The sequence below is a fragment of the Diadema setosum genome, chromosome 15 (assembly GCF_964275005.1).
Source record: "Diadema setosum chromosome 15, eeDiaSeto1, whole genome shotgun sequence".
Taxonomy (NCBI): domain Eukaryota; kingdom Metazoa; phylum Echinodermata; class Echinoidea; order Diadematoida; family Diadematidae; genus Diadema; species Diadema setosum.
In genome coordinates, this window is record NC_092699.1 from 11081050 (window position 1) to 11101211 (window position 20162).

The window sequence follows — 20162 nt, forward strand, 5'->3', positions numbered from 1 at the left end:
TTCATAACTGAGGTTTGTGCAATAAAGGGGTCTCTGGATGATTCTCAGACTTTGGCATTTGAACAACTATAAATTGAATATACTGGGTACAGAGTTTCAGAATTTTTAGCACTTGACTGAAATCATACACAATCACAGTGAACAAGGATGACACAGCAGCACTACATCAGAATGCATGATTGGGACTGTAGCTCAAGGAAACAGAACAAAAGAACAAAACATGCTTTTAGATTTTACACCTAGGTGAACTTGCTATTAAAGCAAGTGGTATTTCATGGGAATTTCATTACTGCATTTCTGAAATATGTGAGCCTCTGTATGTACAACTGTATGGTAGCATCCTTGTTCAGTGTATTATGTTCCAGGTTTTTCAGAGTATTGATTTACAAAGTACACTTTGTAGGTTTATCTGCTCTGCAAGGACCACAATTAATTCCACACATCTACAGTATGTACGATATATGTCATGTACTGTACACGGCACTATCAATTTTACATGATATGAAATACTGTAAATGCAGAATACATGTATTTGGCACGATTTTCATTTTCGGGAATTTTGCAAGTCAGGTGCTATTCGTGAATTTAAAGACATATTCATGCAAAAATATTGACTGATTCTGACACAAATGTGGCACGCAACATTTACTGCACATTTCTCCATTCAGTACTGAACTCCACGATCATGCATTTTACCACTTGCGAAATTGTTGGGAAGTCCCGACAGACAATTGGCCAAAAAAAAAAAAAATAGACTTGCTAAATACAATAAACAAAGGCGTATACAGTGGATATCTGTATATTGTCTGGAATGTCCCCTTTAAAAATGCATGTGGTGAAAGTTGAAACATACTCTAGTTATCACCACAGAAGGGGCAGACATACAATGGATTTTTAAGCACTAGAGCTGGGTTTTTGTTTCATCTGCAAATTATGGTAAATTATGCATTTAAAACTGGTACAAGACACATTTTTGGAAAGCTCTGTATTGAACAATCTTGATAAGAAGCAGATTATTACAGTATATACACATCGATCAGATGCAATATGTATGCTTTAACATTTACCATTTTGAGCAACAATTTATAAACTGTTCGAATTATCACCCTTGATGCAGGAGTGTAGTTGTACGTTAGTTGTATCACAAAGACTTACAAATTGTAAATGCGGACATATCACTGGTTTTCTCAATAAACCAGATAACTGTAAACAGTTTATTCTAGAAACAAGTTTATCATGACTGTTATTCACATTTTGTACTAAAATGTACTGATTAACATTTTTACATTAATTGATTGCTTCTATTCTAAACTCACATTTCAGAACTATTTTAAAGGACTAGAGCTGGGTTTCAGTTTCATCTGCAAACAGTAAATAATGCCTTTAAAGGGGATGGCTAGTAACTGATCAGTGGGAATCAGTGGGAATGCTGGGGGATGATTGTTCCAATCCTTGTGGGATTCGTTTAAGAGTACATTATATACATATTGTTGTGTGAAAATTATTTGCTTCAGAACAGTCTAATATTCAAGTAATGTGCAGTTTAATGCCCCGTCACTGTACAGGCATGCTAACCAGGAAACATTAAACTGCACATTACTTGAATATGAGACCATTCTGGAGCAAATAATTTTCACACAACAATAGATAGTGTCATATATAATGTACTCTTAAATGAATCCCACAAGCATTGGAACAATCATCCTCCGGCATTCCACTGATTCCCACTGATCAGTTTAGTACTAGCCATCCCCTTTAAAAGGGAAAATTTTATGCATTCCTGTGAGGAGGAAGATTTAATGGCTAATTGATACACCTGTATAGTGTCACAATTAATTTTGTATGGACTATATATAACACTGACTACTTTATGCTATAATTATCACCTACATTGTACCAATACACATATCATGGTTGCAATAATGATTATCATGAGATGTGCAGTTTGAAAAAAAAAAATGACATCACTGGTTTCCAAGAATTGTGAATAGTGCGCATGATCTCACGCAGATGGCAACCATTTCTTTCAAAGATATTGTTCCGGGAATCATTTGGTAGAGCAGGAAATGTTTCAATACCCCAGTACCGGTATTTACATTTTTATACAGCAGTCACACATGAATAGTGATGCATTGACAGGTGCACAAATGCTGTCCTCCAAATTCCTGAAGTCTCAGCTCTGCGCTTGGTGGAAATACATGTAACTAATCCATGCTTGAGTTCAACTATTCATACAACGTTAAATGTCACTATTCATTTTTTTTTTTTTGGGGGGGGGGGGGCCTTTGTGCATCAAAAATGTCAAGCACTCCGAGGATAATGTACACAATTGTACAATAAATTCACCTATAAATATCTAAGGCATCATCTGAATACACTGAATCCTGCTATGCAATTTGTAGGGCCAATTTCATATCATTTCAAATGGTTATCGAACAAAGCTACATGATGTACAATGTTGCTGTATGCAGGACTCTCCAACAGCACATAACGCATGGCAGGAAAGAGCATTCTACTGTGACGATGTAGGCCTACGTGCTTGTTTACCCGGGCCAACTACCGAAAATGTCACCCTTGGACAATGCTTATTCAGGTAAATTGGTAAAAATGTGATTTAGGCATTTGTTTGTTTGTTTGTTTGTTTGTTTGTTTGTTTGTTTGTTTGTTTGTTTGTTTGTTTTGTGTGTGTGGGGGGGTTGTTATTGTTTTTTGGCCCTGTATTTACAATCCACTTTTATGCCCACTCCCAAGACAAGCCTATTTTAAACCAATACAGTACTATGACTGCCGATTGGCACGTAGAGTGAAGTGCTGTCTTCATCAAATGTCAGAACAGCTTTGCATTTAATAGGCCTAGGCCTATACGTATAAAAACTAAATGCCAATGAACAGAGATCCTTGGACCTTGGATCTTGAATTCCTCTAAGAATTACTTGTTCTTTCATATTTCAAAAGAGATTTCTCATTATTTCACAAGGGGTTTCTCATTATTTCACAAACACAACACACACACACGGCACACACAAAGTTGGAAACCTGCAGCCCCATCTACTGTAAATCAAAACTGCACCACCCCTTTCAGCTGGAAAAAAAAAAAAAAATCAATCACGTAACAGGAAATAGGATCAGTGTAGCTAAGAGGACACCAAGTTTTAGTGCCTGAAAACTAAACAGGGACTAATGGCGTCAAATATTCAGAATCAAAACATGACTGCTGAATAGGGTGAATTTTATAGTTTCAGTTTCATCAGAAAGAGGGCAAAGATAAGAAACAATTCTATTATCATCAGTTAAAGGTAACTACAGTGTATGTAAGGGTGTCTTCCACCATTTTGTCTATATTGTGACAATCAGCATCTCATACTAGTAGAACCAAGGCACAAGCAAGTTCATATGGCCCTTGAGATTTGGCTCTTCGTTTCCTGTTGATCCTATCACTGACACATGATTTCCTCCAGTATTTCTGATTGTCACAACCACTCATCCTTCTTCAGGTCAAAGATTGTACAATGCATGTCACCTCATGCATATCAGCTAAAGATAAATCAGAAAACAAGCATGAAGGGAAAAAAATACAGTTAGGACTACTTTCAAAAATAATTTTGCAGTATCCAATGTCAATCTCCCACTAGAGTACAGTCCTCACCAGTTAATCGGGAACCACTTTAGTGGGAAACACGCTAAGTGCAGAAAAATCTGATGTTAAGAAAAAAAAAATCATCATGTATATTTCCACTGCATAATTGGAACCATAAAACACTTTATCCAGACAAATTCTGGCTGAAACACTTCCATTTTCCATCATTAATACAATGTATGTACAGTAATAGGAAAATCCTTAGAAATAATCCCAGGGATTTCATTTCCATACCAGAAGGTTTAATTTCTAACCCATTCCAGACAGAAAATGCTGATTGCACAGTCAAAAAATTTGCAAGCTTTTTTTTTTTCTTTTTTTTGAGCCTGCAAAGCAATGCAGTCTTGATTTTTCTTAATAATGCAAATTGAAAGAGAAACTACAGAACACCAATGAAAACAATGACCTTAGTTTCAACAAAGGACATACATTGTAATATCACATGACGTCTTTCTGATGTTTGCAAAACTTGCTAGATAATAATGCTATAATTTCATTTTGGTCATGAAAAACTGTCATATGATTGACTTGAAGCTCTAAGTTACACACGATATACAACATTTAGGAAATGAACCATAAGTCTAGCTAAAATCAAAAGCAGCTACACTACACTTGTACAACTAAACCAAACTATCAACATCAACTGAAGACTGCGATGTATTTCACTATGAAAGACTTTATCAGATTTACAACGTTAAATATTTACAGGTTGTACCTGTACTGTAAAAGTGGAAATTTTCGCGGTGTTGAAATTTTCGCGCATTTCGCGCAACCAGAAACTAGCGCGAAAATAAAAACACGCGAATATTTTTGCTTGCCATGCGTTCCTGTGCGTGATGTCTTGATTCCGCGGAATTAAAAACACGCGAAACTCTTCTGACCCGGCCTTGCGCGAAAAATTAGTCGCGCGAAAATATCCACTTTTACAGTAGTTTATAAGTGTTTCAGTCAATAAAGGCAAAATAATATACAGGGTTACACACTAACCATTTTTTTTTTTTTTACTGGTCTGATCTGTCTGTCGAACCAGTAGGTACCCAGCTTTTTGTTTTGTTTTTGTTTTGTTTTTGTTTTTTGTTTTTTCATTTTAACAGGTCCATTCCTGAAAAAGTTACTGGTCAGACAGTGAATTTTACTGCTCTGGACCGGCAGACCAGTGCCAGCTTGCAGCCTTGATCTATAACATCTCCCAATGCAGCTACAACTACATGTACTTGTACAACAAAGAATTTTGGTCCCTGAACTGACAATGTCTGACCTTGTTTTATTAAAAACATATTCTCAAAGACAACTGGCAGCAAGGGAAATGTTTGCACTGTTTCATCAATTTATGTTAATTCATAAATCAAGATTGAGATGTATACAATTCATACTGTAGCTGCCTTTGAGAAAGTTTTTGGTGATTTATTCCGACTTACCAGATCGATAAGGTTGCTGAGATTCTTCTCTATTTCCTGCGGTGGAAGGCGCCTCATGAGATCCAAGGCACAGTCAAGCTGACGCTCACTCTGCAGATTGCAACGTAATGACAAATCATTAATGCTTCATACATTCTGCACTCACATTATCAATACAAATTGCCCAGTTTTCTTGACATAGAGTAGTGATAGAGCTTCAAAAGCACACAGCCACATTGTACAAAGCTGTTTAATATACAATATTCTACTGTAAAACACAATATATTCGCAGCATGAAAATTTAGCGAATTGGAGCCGGTGGCCTTTCTCGCAGCATGAAATTTTCACGAATTTGCCACTGGCATCCCATGCATATTGTGTAGGCAAGAACTTTCGCATACTGTATTCTAATTTCGCGAATGTTGGCGCACACGAAATTCGCGCAATTAAAATCCACACGAACATTTCTCGTTTTACAGTATTCCTATCAATATCATTATTTAAACTTGCTCCATGTACTGTACAACATGTATTTGTAGCTTGAATAGTTTCTTCTTCAAGATAGTACAATTCAATGTTTACTTGCTACAAAGGAGCACAGACACAACACAACTGCAACACTGTGATTATTGAATGCATTTAAACTACACAGCTTACCGACTGAGGAATGTGTGAGATAAACACTGGGTAATTAATGCAGTACACACTGAAGACACCAGGGCACTGACTATAACTCTAAAGTGTTGGATTCTTATCTGTACATGTACAGTTGCACATTTCATCTGTGGAAGAAACTGGCTCTCAATGTCAGAGAGAGAGAGAAAGAGAGAGGGAGGTCAAGGTACATGTACAATGTACCTACATGTATGCTGGAAGAGGAAGAGCTGAGCAAAAATTCACACAACCCCAACAGAACACCCTACCATTTGCACTTCACACACAATTTGTATTCTGACATACAGCATACAGATGTATATGATAAAAGTAGGTAGTACAGAAAATATATAGTGATTGGTCCTATATAATCATGAATTTCAATATGTGTGCCATATGTAACTGGTGTCCAGTGGTGTGCCTTTCCAAATCAAAACTTCTTTGCAAGTCCACTGCACATCCCCATCCCAAAACTGCTACAATGTACCGTGTACATGTGTACATGCTTTATAAATTTGGAATGACAGTCTGACCGTCACTTCTGTCCTTGTCACGCAAGGATTTGGCAATTATTGTATTGGCATTCAGGGTAAAATCAATACTGGTTGGTACATTCTATAGCAATCTAACAGAGTTTTACCCATTAGGCATTACTGGTAATAATCAGTAAACTCAACAAGATACACCCAGTAAATGTACATGTGCCTCCATTTATGTAGTCAGTTTCTTTCTTTTTTTTTTTAATTTCTTCCCTTAAAAGTAATCCTCCAGTGAAAGTGCTTCAAATTTTTATCTTACAAAATGTGCATTAAGTTTTCAGAAGGACTGTGTCTACTGCGCATTAGTGTTTTAATGTAGCTGGGTTTAGCACTGCAATTTTGACCCTCCTGTGTGACGTCAATCATGTGACTGTACAAATTTTATTCAGTGCAGTGATGTTCAATGTATCAATGTCACTGGATATTGTGCTCTGAAGTAGGATGAAATGTCTGTGGTCTAAAAGACAATCTACTGTTAAAAAAGCTGACTTTCTGCAGAGCCCTGTGTGTTCAGTGTACAGTAATCCAAAGCTGCAGACCAGACTGCACTTGAACAAAAGCATATTCTTCTTTGAGTAATCAACATCTTTCTGCTCTTCTACTTTTCATTCCTATCCCACATCATTTCCCCTTCTTCTTCTTCTTCTTCTTCTTCTTCTTCTTCTTCTTCTTCTTCTTCTTCTTCTTCTTCTTTTCATGATATCTACCTCCTCTTCCCTTTTCTCTCCTTTACCTCTTTTTTCTGTTTCTTCTAGTTCCACATCAATAATAATCAGCAGTATGGCACTAGCACACAGTAAGCTAGTCTATCACACTGCATGTACACACTCACCCAACTTACACTTGTATACCTGCTTTAATATGGCTTACACTGCACACATACACTGTGTACGGTAGCTATTAAAAGAAAGAAAAAAAAAAAACATTTTCAACAATCTTGCACTTTGCCTAAAGCTACCGGTATGTAACTGGAATACGTGAGTATAATATAACACCTTCTTCCCGTAAAGTTCAACAGAGCACGTCCAATATTTATGTAATTCTGTACATATTCATGCAATTCACAATAAAGGTCTAGAGTAGTGAGACTCAGTGAGAGCTGCAGTTCCAAAACTTACAATGTACACCATGATCATTTACAGTATGTGTGTGATGGTGTCAAGATAGACTTGTATTATATTGGCATCATCTACATGTTTTTACATGTCATGGTACCCTCTTTCCTATTCACATGTAAAGCTAGAAAGCATCCTTCCAGAGGTCGTAATATCTAAATATTTACATGTCATTTATAACTTGCATACAGCATAATATATGCATATCATTGGTTTTGTTCAAAAGATAAAAGGCATGCTTGTTCAACAATACTATGGTCTGTCAGAATTGTTGAACAAGCTTTGTGTGAAATGTCCATTCTAGAAAAAGAATAGAGATTTGTTTTTTTCTATTGTCATTAAATAAATTTAGCACTAGCTGATAATACGGTTACAAAGAAACTACAATTATATTTCTCATTCTCACAAGATACCGAAATGTCAGAAATCTTATACAAATGTACGACTAAAATTGTGTTTCTTGAAAGTTGCTTAAAAAAGTCATTCAAAATTTGACCTTAATGCCATCAAAAATTTGAGCATTGGCTAAGTAACATTTCTGCACTCAATAAATTTGGCATGGGAGGTCAAATTCAGGAATGGGTACCATACAATTTTTATAGAGTCTAGTCTACAGCAGGTTCATGTCCATATTTTTTATGAATTACATGTAGCTTAAAAGTTTATATAGAGTCATAACAAATATGCTCCACTTTATACAGGAACCTCATTGGTCAATTAGAGTAGACCTTGGCTAATCTATTGTAAGGTTTCTACATGTACACTGTATTTTGAAGTACAAAAATAACAGCACCCAAACCAAACTGTAGCCATAGTCACAGGCACTGCCAGAGGATTCCTGTTGAAGTATCCATCTACTGAGCTGAGTACTATCTGTAAAGTTCACTGATCTAAAAAGTTGACACAGGATTAAAGGTCCAGTATACCTTTGGGAGCAGTGATTTAAAAAATGTTCAAGATATCACATTTGATGCATATGTGTAGGTCTGTTGTATCACAAAACATCCTACCATATAAAATTTTTGCAATAAAGCCTAAAATATGGGGAGATATCAGCATGCTTCTCAATAAACCATAACTGTATACAGTTTAGTCTGGAAGCATTCTTATTATAACTATTGTTCACATTTTATGTACTTAACAATACTTAACATCGATTATACGGATTCAAATTTTTACAGTGGTTGTTTCTATCCCTAACTCACATTTTAGATCTATTTTAAAGCACTAATGTTGGGTTTTTGTTTCATCTGCAAATGGTAAATTATGCCTTTAACATTTCTTTAAAAAAAAAAAAAACCCACACCGGGGTTTGAACTTCCATGCCAAAATTCGACCACATACAAAAGGGCACTACAGTGCAGTGCAGTTTTGCATCGGGTTCCTGAATTCCAGTTTTATGGCATAAAAATCAATCTGTTGCTCAGAGCAATACATCAAAACCCTTTCTTGTCTCTTTATGGGCTCATCATCACTTTAAATCTTCAAAATGACAAATTTTCACAACAAAGTATACTGTATATGTTTTAAATCTCTTTGGGTTTTTTTTTTTTTTTTTCCTTTCCCTTGGCTTGTACAACTTGTAAGTACCGAGTCTTGCAGTATTGGTTTTTAAATACGAAGTGGTTAATTGAGGTTTGTTGTTGTTCTGTGTGTGCTTGTGTGTGTTTGATTGAAAGAAAATGAACTAGAAATGCGCTATGGCGACTGGTATGCCACCACCATAATGCATGGTTCTCCTTAGAATACAATATAGGTCTATAGTATGTCTTGACAACGTGTGATGACAGTTTAACGTAACTGGTGAAATATCAAAATGACAGCGTTGTCACAAATGTATTGAATGTTCACTTTCTTTAAACTAGATTTAACTGGATGAATGGCTAGTACTGTATTGTCTACAAGTGCAGGTATTTGGGGATTTGAATACTTTTACCTGACTTTTGACCCTTTTATAAATTTATGCATAAAAATGTTGAGTAATTTTCCAGGTACACTTGTATGGAAAAAAAAAAAGTGCACTTTTAGTATTAAATAGTAAAATAATAGTATTTTAACATGGCCTTTGACCCTTGACCTTCAACCCTATGGCCCTAGAATCCCAAAAGAATCAGTGTCAGGTAGAACATGCGTTTCACGATACCTTGAGTCACTTTCGAGATATGGAGGAAGAAGTGAAATTTAGCACTTTCACTTGACCTTTGACTTTCTGGCAAGAAAGTTCCAAGAGAATCTCTGTTGGGTAATACAGGGATATTAAAGGGAAGGTAAACCCCAAGAGCAATGTGGATTGAGTGAAAGCAGCAACATTAGTAGAACACACCAGTGAAAGTTTGAGGAAAATTGGACAATCGATGCAAAAGTTATGAATTTTTAAAGTTTTGGTGTTGGAACCGCTGGATGAGGAGACTACTAGAGGATATGACGTATGAGTGGACAACAATACAAAGAAAATATAAAGGAAATTCAACAAAAATTCACTTTTCTAGAATTATGAAAGAGCAATGGATCAACCGCTTTCAGAAAGCATGGGGAATAATTGCTACCCTTAACATATCCTGTCAATATCAAGTTGATGGAATTTGTAATTTTCATGAAAAATGGATTTTTGTAGAATTTTCTTTGTATTTTCTTGGTATTGTTGTCCACTCATACGTCATAACCTCTAGTAGTCTCCTCATCCAGCGGTTCCAACACCAAAACTTTAAAAATTCATAACTTTTGCATTGATTGTCCGATTTTCTTCAAACTTTCACTGATGTGTTCTACTAATGTTGCTGCTTTCACTCAATCCGCATTGCTCTTGGGGTTTATCTTCCCTTTAAGTTTCAACAAAAATGCTGCAGGCATTGCCTAAATATGAGGGGAAACAGTGAAATTTTGAGGAATTGACCTTGACTTCTGACCCCTGACCATCGTGATAAAACCCCTCATATTCCCTAGATAATCACTGCCAATCAGTACATATGCATACTATATAGTCGCTGGGGCAACAAGACCTCGTTATCTACAATACAAAATGTCAAATGTTCAGGAGAGCCAAAAAACATGATGGCCAAAGCACTGTAGCGAATGGGATAGCCTTTCCTTTGACATGCTGTGGTGGCTTCATTTTTTTAGTACGACAGTTGGGATTTGGACAGGACATCACTTAACCCATTATTAGACCATTAATCCAAAACAGTCATTTTCACAAAAATTGCAGATCTATACGAGGTCTTGTCACCCCAGCGACGATATGTGACTCTGCATCACAAAACAAACAGAAAGTCGCCAGACATGAAAATTAGTTAAGGCACATTCTGAAAGAGCAGACTTTAAGCTTTAAAATGATGTATAACTCAAACCAAATGGACTCCCCTAACCTATCTAAATATTGGAAAGAAGGCACACACTATGGAAAAGTGTGAACTGAGAAAAGAGGCTCTAGATCTGAAGTACAGTGTCCATTCAAGCACTTACATGTAATCTTTACCAAGCCGTGCTGGCTGTGCGATGAATGGGACAAAAACAGGATGTAAACCACTGGAGTAACAACAATGAAAGGATTATCAGATTAAACTGAAATTGAGCATGCCTTATGAACACATTCTGTCCTTAATTAATGCCAACTTTCAAAGCAGTAGCATCATCCTTTCAAAAGTTATAGGAGTTGAAAGTGAAGAGAGTGTACAAGGTTTTTAAGAAATGAAAACGAGACTCTAAAGACACACTTTATCACACTATTATTCTGCAAAAAAATGTTCGAGATAAACTGCTAAAAAAACACACTTTCCTGCCCGTTTTATGATCCCAAATTTTAGCATAATGTAGAAGAAGACTTCATCTTTCAGAAAATATGAAAAAGTCAAGATCGGCTTGGTTGACCCATTTCACCTATTTTCAGTCCTCACACAAAATCAGTGTGTGCGACTTTTTGGTCATTTTGTGATGCACGGTCACATATATACAACGTACAACTTGTACTATTAAGTTCCATGAAGATACCTCTAACAATTTGCGAGATATGGGGGAAAAAAGTGATATTTTAAAGGAGATGGCTAGTAACTGATCAGTGGGAATGCTGGAGGATGATTGTTCCAATCCTTGTGGGATTCATTTAATAGTACATATTATTGTTGTGAGAAAATTATTTGCTTCAGAATGGTCTCATTATTCAAGTAATGTGCAGCTCAATATTTCCAGGTTAGCATGCCTGAACAGTGTTGGGGCGATCGTTAACGGCTCGTATAGAAAGTAGCCTTAAAATGAAAATGAAAATGAAAATGAAAATGAAAATGAAAAAAAAAAAATAGGAAGGAAAGAAAAAAGAGACAGATTGAAGAGGAAAGGAAGAGAGATAGAAAGGTATACAATGAAAAAGGAAGAAAAGATGTATGGAGAAAGAAAAAACAAATATCATATGAAGGAAGAAAAAAAGATACTTAAATTGATAGAAGGATGTGTAGATGAAGGGAAGGATGAATGGAAAGAAACACAAAAAGAAATATAAGAGCATGCACACACACCCATCTAACACACACACACTCACACACACACATGCACACACAAACATCAAATTAACCTGTTGAGGACAAGTTCCGAGTATACTTGGGTAAGCATCTATTGGAAATGCGTGTTGTACATGTAGCAAAATCAAACCATCCTCAACAGGTTAAACAACGAAAGTCAAGGATCAACTGCTCTGGAGGCCTGTAAGTATACATTCTTTGTGACTGATAATACAATCACTGCAGCAAGACTTAAGCAAGGTACAAGCTCACAGACAGAGGAAACAAGACTATCTTTTTAAAGATAATAGAGAGAATTCGCTGTGATCACTCTGAGATCGCTACATTCAGATCCAAGGAGTGACTGTATGTATGTGTGTACTGTTGATTTTGACGTGAAAATTCATCATTTTGAGGATTGAAAGTGATGATGAGCCCAGAGATGTACATGGGAAAAGGCTTTCACATATTGTTTTGAGCTACAGATTGAATTTTATGCCATAAAACTGAAATTTAGGTACCCGGTGCAAACTGCACTACCGCGCGGTAGCGCCTGCAAAAGCATCCAGACTGTTAACTATACACAGCCCAGTCGCTGTATAAATAGCAACAGGGCTGTACCGGAATGGCCCACAACACAAAGAGAGCTCAGCGATTGCTTTACAATCGCTTCGAGTTTTGATACTTGACATCATTTTTTTTCACCTCAAACTCATTAAATGTAATCTTCATTAATGATACTACATAGCTATGTTATCGATATTGACATACACATTTCACAACTTACCAAAAATGAAGATTATATACAGCATGTGCGAACATTACATCTGATAATCGGCAGTTCAGGCGATCGGGAATGCACTTTTAGAGGTCACGCTGTCTACCATGCTGCTATCAAAGAGCGCACGCACGCAGTACATGTAGACCACTGCACTTCCAGCCACGCACGCATACATTGTACAGTGTAATTTGCATTTGCCGAGTGGTCAACGTGCCATTTTGAATTCTGCAATGATGAAACCCGACGGTTGGGGTTTGCGCTAGAAAATGCCACTTTTTGTTCAATGGACTTATCGTGCAGGGCTCTCTATAGACTTCTGTACCTTACATACAGTAAGCATGCACTTTATGTGAGTAACGTACAAATGTAAGTAACGGTATAAATTGTTATAAGTTTTGTAGTTGTGTTGTGGTTCCCCACTAACCACTTTGATGGCAATGCCCCATCTGTCTGATACTGTGCTTCGCACAGCATCTGGTCGGGCTACCAGACTGTAGGTTCCTACCACATGTTGTCTGCAGTTAAATCTTAGAAGGCATTAATCATGTTATGGTTGAATTATTAGTAATATGGGCAGCAGCATGCTTTACTGATTTATTCTAGATTGGTTTTTTTGTGTAAAAAAAATAACGAAACACAACAGACTGGCAAAATCTACCTAACGGAGTTACATGCGCTCGTACGTTAGCTAGTCAATACACTTTTAACATTTAATTTTAATTTACATAAGGAAAATTGTAACAAGTTACATTTGCAAGTTGCAAATGCAATGTCAATGACAATGTCCCACACCACATGTCACAAAGTATGGTTGGGTGTCCATAATATCGGACACCTAACGTTTTTCTATCAATAGAAACGTGAAAAATCTCACAATTTGCCTGAAATTTTACTCACGTGTGGAGAAAATACTCCGGATTCACAAGCGCGCACTGAAAATGCCATCTGAGGTACGCGCTCTAGATGGCGGCTTCGAACGCGTGGGGTGTCATTTTTTCCGCACTCAGTTGCCCGGCTCATATCGACCGACCACCCCGCCCTCTATTGACAATATATATAAAGCGTACTTAAACGCGTTTTTTCGACAAGCTGCTGTTTTTTTCTAGTCGTAATTTTTTCCCCAATAATATTTGAATATATTTTGAATCCTTCGATATTACTTTTGAAGGACTGTTTGATGAATTTGACTTGATTTTCATTAGGAAACTTTTCATCGTAATTGAAATAAATTAGATGAGTCGGTTTGTTTTTTCACGGTATTCATTTCTCGTTTCTGCATCAACTCGTACGGTCGTAGCGCAAGCGGGCGACAAAATGTTTATGTCATGTGTATGTGTAACGTACTGTGCACGATCGTACAAGCGGCGGTGACAATTTTGCGGTCAAAATCGTCAAATTTATTACGGAAGGATACGCCTCTACATCTAACAACGAGTCAGCAAAGGTAGGCCTAGTTATATGTAGTTACACGATAAACCTTATTCGATTTTGCTAAATTTCGATAATTTAGAGGGAATACTTAGTTGTTTTCGCCACATTTTACTCGGTAGCGTAGCCCAGTGAAGAATCGAACACCGTTGCGCGTAGTCCCATGCGTACATTTTCTTTCTGTACGCGCAATGCCATTATAATGCGCGGCCGGTCGTTATGGACCCGGTCGGTGGGTTGGACCCCTACCATATAGACTAGAAATTCTAACATTAATAGAGCAGCCAAGTTTCAGTGATCTTGCACAAGCCGTTGTCTTGAATGTAGAATACGATGTATTTGAGAATGTTCTACGCCTAGTTTCTAGACCAAGATTTTTCTATAGCTAGATTTATAATATAAATTTACACGCATATTTACACACACGCGAAGAAGCCGGCGAGAATTACACACACGGCTTACACGGATTATCGCATGTGGGACCACAAACTGATCGCGTAGCACCAGACAGACTATAGGATAACTCAGATTTGAAACGATCCACTCTGTTGGATCAAAGCTAACGTAAAACATCAAGTAAGGAGATCACACAAAAATAATCTCACCATGTTGATTTCGTGATATATATCCCTCTGCTGTGATAAGTTGAGCTTTGTTTTGATTCGACAATGGGGACGTCTTCCGTGATATACCGAACCCTCCCAATATGGCAGAATGGGCTACATCCGGGGTTTTAATATGCAGGGACGCCCTCCCGATGGTGGTTTTCCTTATTTGGCAAAAATACCAAGACGACGGTGCTGAATATTCAGATACATAATATATGCATACATTGACATTTTCCTTTTGATGGATTATGGTTAAATAACCCATTATTTTATTTTATTTTGACTCAAGTAATGTCACGTTTATTTTCCTTTTTTCTTAGCGTAATGGTCAGTTACTGCAAGCAGCCAGGCCATGCCACGTAGAAGGTCAGTTTCTAGCAATCCCGGAAGTGGTAGAGAGAACTGTTAATCAATTTATATTATCATCGGCACGGCTCTAGGTATAGGTAGTGAACAGAGTGAGCAGTAAAAGCGCTGCAAAATAGCAACTTAGCAGTCTCTACTTTGCATGTCTTTAATCACAGCAGCAATTTATTGGATGACTTTTTCTATCACGATGTCTGAAATTTGATGCTGCACACCCAGTGTCAAGTGATCTATATAGCCTACAGCATCTGAAGAAGTTTCTTAGAGGTAAGCCCTATCAAGCGAGATCCAGGCTGATAGAGATATAAGATATATGAGGAAGACAATTATAAGCTATAGTGGAAAATCCTCCACCTCCAAGTTTCAAAGCATTAGATATGATACTGTAACTAAAGGGCTAGTTCATTATGTTTTTATCATTTATCAACATTAATTAGACTTAAAAGGTATGTTCTTAACTTGATATATTCAGGACTATCAGGCGACACCTCCCCCAACCCCCCCCCCACACACACACACACACAGACACCATTACATGATGCAAAAAATTACGAAATGTCATATTTCTACCATTCCCTCTTACCATGCTTTAATGTCATTTCTTTTCCTCCTGTTTCTGCTTTTGAATGCCACCACAGATTAAGAATAATGATCACCATGCATAATAATACAAGTTTGATGTTGTTTGAAGGTTTGTGTGTAGTGTTTGAAGGTTAGCATGGTGAAGTAACTGAGGGAGAAAGGTTTGCGGTGACACCATGTGCATGTATAGTCCTTAACCGGATCGTTGCTCGGCAGAAGAAGAGCCTAGAAAGAGGTTCTTCTTTGCTTCCTTCTTTCCCATAGTCTTAAATTACTGTTGTAATCATCGTCAAAATTTTCTTTTGTTGTTTTTGCTCCTCCTCCTCTTCCTCTTGTCCTTCCTCTTCCACGATTTCCTCCATGACAAATATGGCGTAGTAAAAGAAAGTATAGGCCTGCGCTTACTGTAGTCTTAAGTCATAAATCATCATCATCATCTTCTTCATCATCATCTTCTATAGCATTCCACTTCATAGTCTAATTGAATTAGAATTGAATTTATTTTTCATATTTCGAGACAAACCAAATACAGTACATATTACTGGACAAAAAAAAAATCAAAATCATCAGATTACAATTATTCAAAGCATAAAAAAGTAAATTGCTACAAAACTAAATGAAATGATATATCAGAGCAACACAAGACTATCTGTGAGTAAATGACGGAACCAAAGCTTATTATCTAGGTCTGTCCGTTACGAATAACAGTGTGAAATATGATAGAACCAACGATGATCCTGATTATAATGATGCCGATCGGAAAGCCGAGCGAATCTTGATATTCTCCAAACACGGAGTGCACTTAAAGGGAAGATAAACCCCAAGAACAATGTGGATTGAGTGAAAGCAGCAACATTAGTAGAACACATCAGTGAAAGTTTGAAGAAAATCGGACAATCGATGCAAAAGTTATGAATTTTTAAAGTTTTGGCGTTGGAACCGCTGGATGAGGAGACTACTAGAGGTTATGACGTATGAGTGGACTACAATATCAAGAAAATATAAAGAAAATACTACAAAAATCCATTTTTCATGAAAATTACAAATTCCATCAACTTGATATTGACGTATGTTAAGGGTAGCAATTATTCCCCCTGCTTTCTGAAAGCGGTTGGTCCACTGCTCTTTCATAATTCTAGAAAAGTGAATTTTTGTTGAATATCCTTTATATTTTCTTTGTATTGTTGTCCACTCATACGTCATATCCTCTAGTAGTCTCCTCATCCAGCGGTTCCAACACCAAAACTTTAAAAATTCATAACTTTTGCATCGATTGTCCGATTTTTCTCAAACTTTCACTGATGTGTTCTACTAATGTTGCTGCTTTCACTCAATCCACATTGCTCTTTGGGTTTACCCTCCCTTTAATCTTGGATCCCCGCCTAACCTAAAATACATAATTGCAAACTGTCCCATGTAAGCAAGCTCAATAGACCTAAACTATAAAGACGTTTGGACCATAAAGTTGAACTACTTGTAATTTTCTCAAAATAATATCGAGCTCAGTAGTCCTGCTTCCAGACCATATAGTCTGCCTATAAAAAATACTAGAAATTTTGCTTCCGGTGTATTGACGCCCTCTAACGATGAAAGAAGTGGCAGTTTCAGGTGCATGGTCCTGAGCCTTCGGCATGCAAGGAGGCGACTTGGTCGTTGCTGGGCTGCTGATGACGGATTTTGTGGAATGGACTTAAGTAAAGGGTCTGGAAACCAGACTACAATCTCATATATAAAAGGGGCGATCTCTATTATGAAGTCAAATTTTGTGGTTACGAACAGATTTCATTATACAGTACCACAGCGTAAATGTAGGATTTCAGTAAAGAATTTCGATGAAGAATGCACGATGAACCTAGAACGTGCATAATATGCTAAGTGTTCCATCATTGAATGGGGATTTACTTTACGTGGATTCAGTGAAATGCAAATATATTAGTAGTACATGCACATAAGTGAAGCTTGAAGAAATCGGACATTCCGTTCAAATCATTTTTTAAAAATGAAGATAGAGGGTATATCGAATTATCTTCGTATCTTTATTATATTATCATTAGTGTACTGTGACATCACAGAATATCAGTTGTAGTGTATGGGAGGTAAATTCCCCTTTACACAAAAACACACACGTGCACAAGATGTAGATAATACGTTAACTGATATGAACAGCAGATACTAAATTTCATTTCAGAATAGAAGTGAGGGATGTTATTTTTGTGACTCTTCAGGTTAGACATGATTTAATTCGATGAATTTCCCAATACTGTTTATCTCAACTGGAAGCTGCAACGTATACATTTCCTATAACGTTCGTGATTTGTGAGTCAATTCAACAAGCAAAGCAGAGACCTAGGCTCAGGGCCGCGCCGGCGGAAGGGGGCGGGGGTGGGGGTGGTTGCTCCCCTCCCCCATGCATGCACTTTTTCTTTTTTGCACCCATACACAGGAATACATAGGGTGTCACCACTTTGAGCTCCCCCCCCCCCCCCCCACACACACACACTTTTTGTACCCCGGGAGTGGCAGTAGAAAAAAAAAATAGAACGAGACATTTGAGCGCGGTAAAGCCATTGTTTTTGCGCTGAAGACTTGCAGCTAGCGATTACTGCAACTTTGTTGATATGAAGTAATCAACAACAACAACAACAAATCAAAGCAAATCCCTAAGAATAATATACTGAATTTAAATTCTTGTTGAATAGATTGAACTGTTTTACTAGGTCTAGGCCTACATAGTCGCTGTAGATACAGTAGTTGGAGGTGAGGTGATTTTTTTTTTCCCGAAATTTCATAAAGTTATAATCTCAACCGGCGGCACGAGGATGGAATATTTTTCTTTTCACGTCAGTTATTTATGGTTTTAAAGTTCGGTAATTGTGAGTAAATTCATTATGTCATTTTGCATAGCATTCACCTATAACAGCGCGAGCTTTCCAGTCCCTGAATTGCATAAACAAACAAATAAGCACACTTTGGTAAATGCAAATTAAATTAAATGTCAAAGAGCATGCAGTTTTAAGGGGTATCAAAAGTTTATTCGATGAAAATCGGTTTTGAAATGGCTGAGATATCAAAAAACAAGGTGAAACAAAGAGATCCTAATAAAGTTGTGGCATGTCGCCTTTTATTATTAGCACTTTTTTGGATATCTCAGTCATTTGAAAACCAATTTTCATCAAATAAACGTTGAATCCTTTTTGAAATTACATGCTCTTTCATACTTCATAAGAGGCTTTTCACTATTTCACTTATAGGAATGTTCAAAACATGAATCCCCACCTAAACCAGTACTGTACAGTCCCTTTAAGACTACTGAGCCCTCTCAAATGTGTTGTTATGCTCTCTTTGACCAAAGCACAGTTTCATTCGATCGGTGTTCTTATTCTAAACACAAAAATAAGATGATAAAACAGTTAATACGATAAGTGATCATAACCGCTCACGAACTTGTGGAAAGTTAGGGATAGAATTAATGACCCTCACAAGGCTGACGAATCGTGTTTTAAAAGTCGCATCAGGCGTTTGTCTTTTGGTATAAACAGTGGTTACTGTATATCCATACACCTTTTCTCGTTTTTTTTTCCCCTGGGTAATCGAGGAATAATGGTAATCACTGCTTCTGCATGAAGTAGTTGACATGGCTTTGTGAGCCCACTGGTTGCCGTCATAATTACCAACATTTCATGAAGTTTAAGTCAATCACTGTAAATAGCCTTACATTCACATCAGTGTATACAGAGAGATGGAAAATCCCCCCCCCCCCCCTTCCCCACCACCACCACCACCACCACCACCTGCCCTGGAACAAGAATAGACGCAGTCGACCTAAAAATGAAAGTGACGTAGCACGAGTGGAATCGAATGAGAGACGCACATACGACAGCAAACATGACAGGGGTTGGCTGCCATTGCTGGGACTTCGACAGCTTGATGTCGCTATGCAACCAGTCGAGAGCCGCCATATCTCCTATCACCTTACTTACATCTAATTGGTAAGAACGCGCAAGCTCCCACTTGATTCTAAAACTCCTATGTGCACATTTACTACGGATATTGGATTCATAGTGCATGTATGATCCCGAAAATCAGAAGCTATGCCGAAAATGTTTGCGAAACCACATTGTAAATGGTGGTGGGCATGGGCTCTGCTCTGCCACCGCACCGGTGCACCAAGCCGGTGTGTAGCAGCAGCACCTGTCGCTACAGCGTTTTGTACTTCATGTATATCGCGTAAAGAACATACGAGTGTATTAGGAAGTGATCATTACGACGTAGGATATGCACATCCTTCATAGTCATAGAACTTAGAAGTACAGACATCGGCCCAGACATCTACTGTTTGTAGCTGGTAGTGAAGTATGTTTCAGGATTCATGTTGAATGCTACCAGTTGTCTTGTTCTGCTAATTCCAGTCCATTATCTAGAACCTATAATTAAATGTATGGAGTTCAACTTCATGCAATCTGTCAAACCAAATAATTGTTTTGTAACACTTACTTGGGGAGGGGGTGGGGGCCTAACGTTAGATCTATTTTATAACATTCTCCCTTTAAGTATGGGATAAGTGT

At 37.5% G+C, this 20162-nt stretch overlaps 1 protein-coding gene across 2 annotated transcripts in view; it reads right to left on the reverse strand.

The window, feature by feature from the left end:
* The window catches only part of LOC140239201 (F-actin-capping protein subunit beta-like), a 191202-nt gene extending 176446 nt beyond the window's left edge, over nt 1–14756 (reverse strand). For both annotated transcript variants that reach the window (XM_072319083.1, XM_072319082.1), the window contains exons 1-2: nt 14647–14756; nt 5056–5145 (exon numbers count right to left, since the gene is read on the reverse strand). In XM_072319083.1, the coding sequence (XP_072175184.1) occupies nt 5056–5145; nt 14647–14649 (93 nt within the window). In that variant the 5' untranslated portion in view covers nt 14650–14756. The remainder of the gene's footprint in view (nt 1–5055; nt 5146–14646) is intronic.
* Between the last annotated feature and the right edge of the window lie 5406 nt (nt 14757–20162).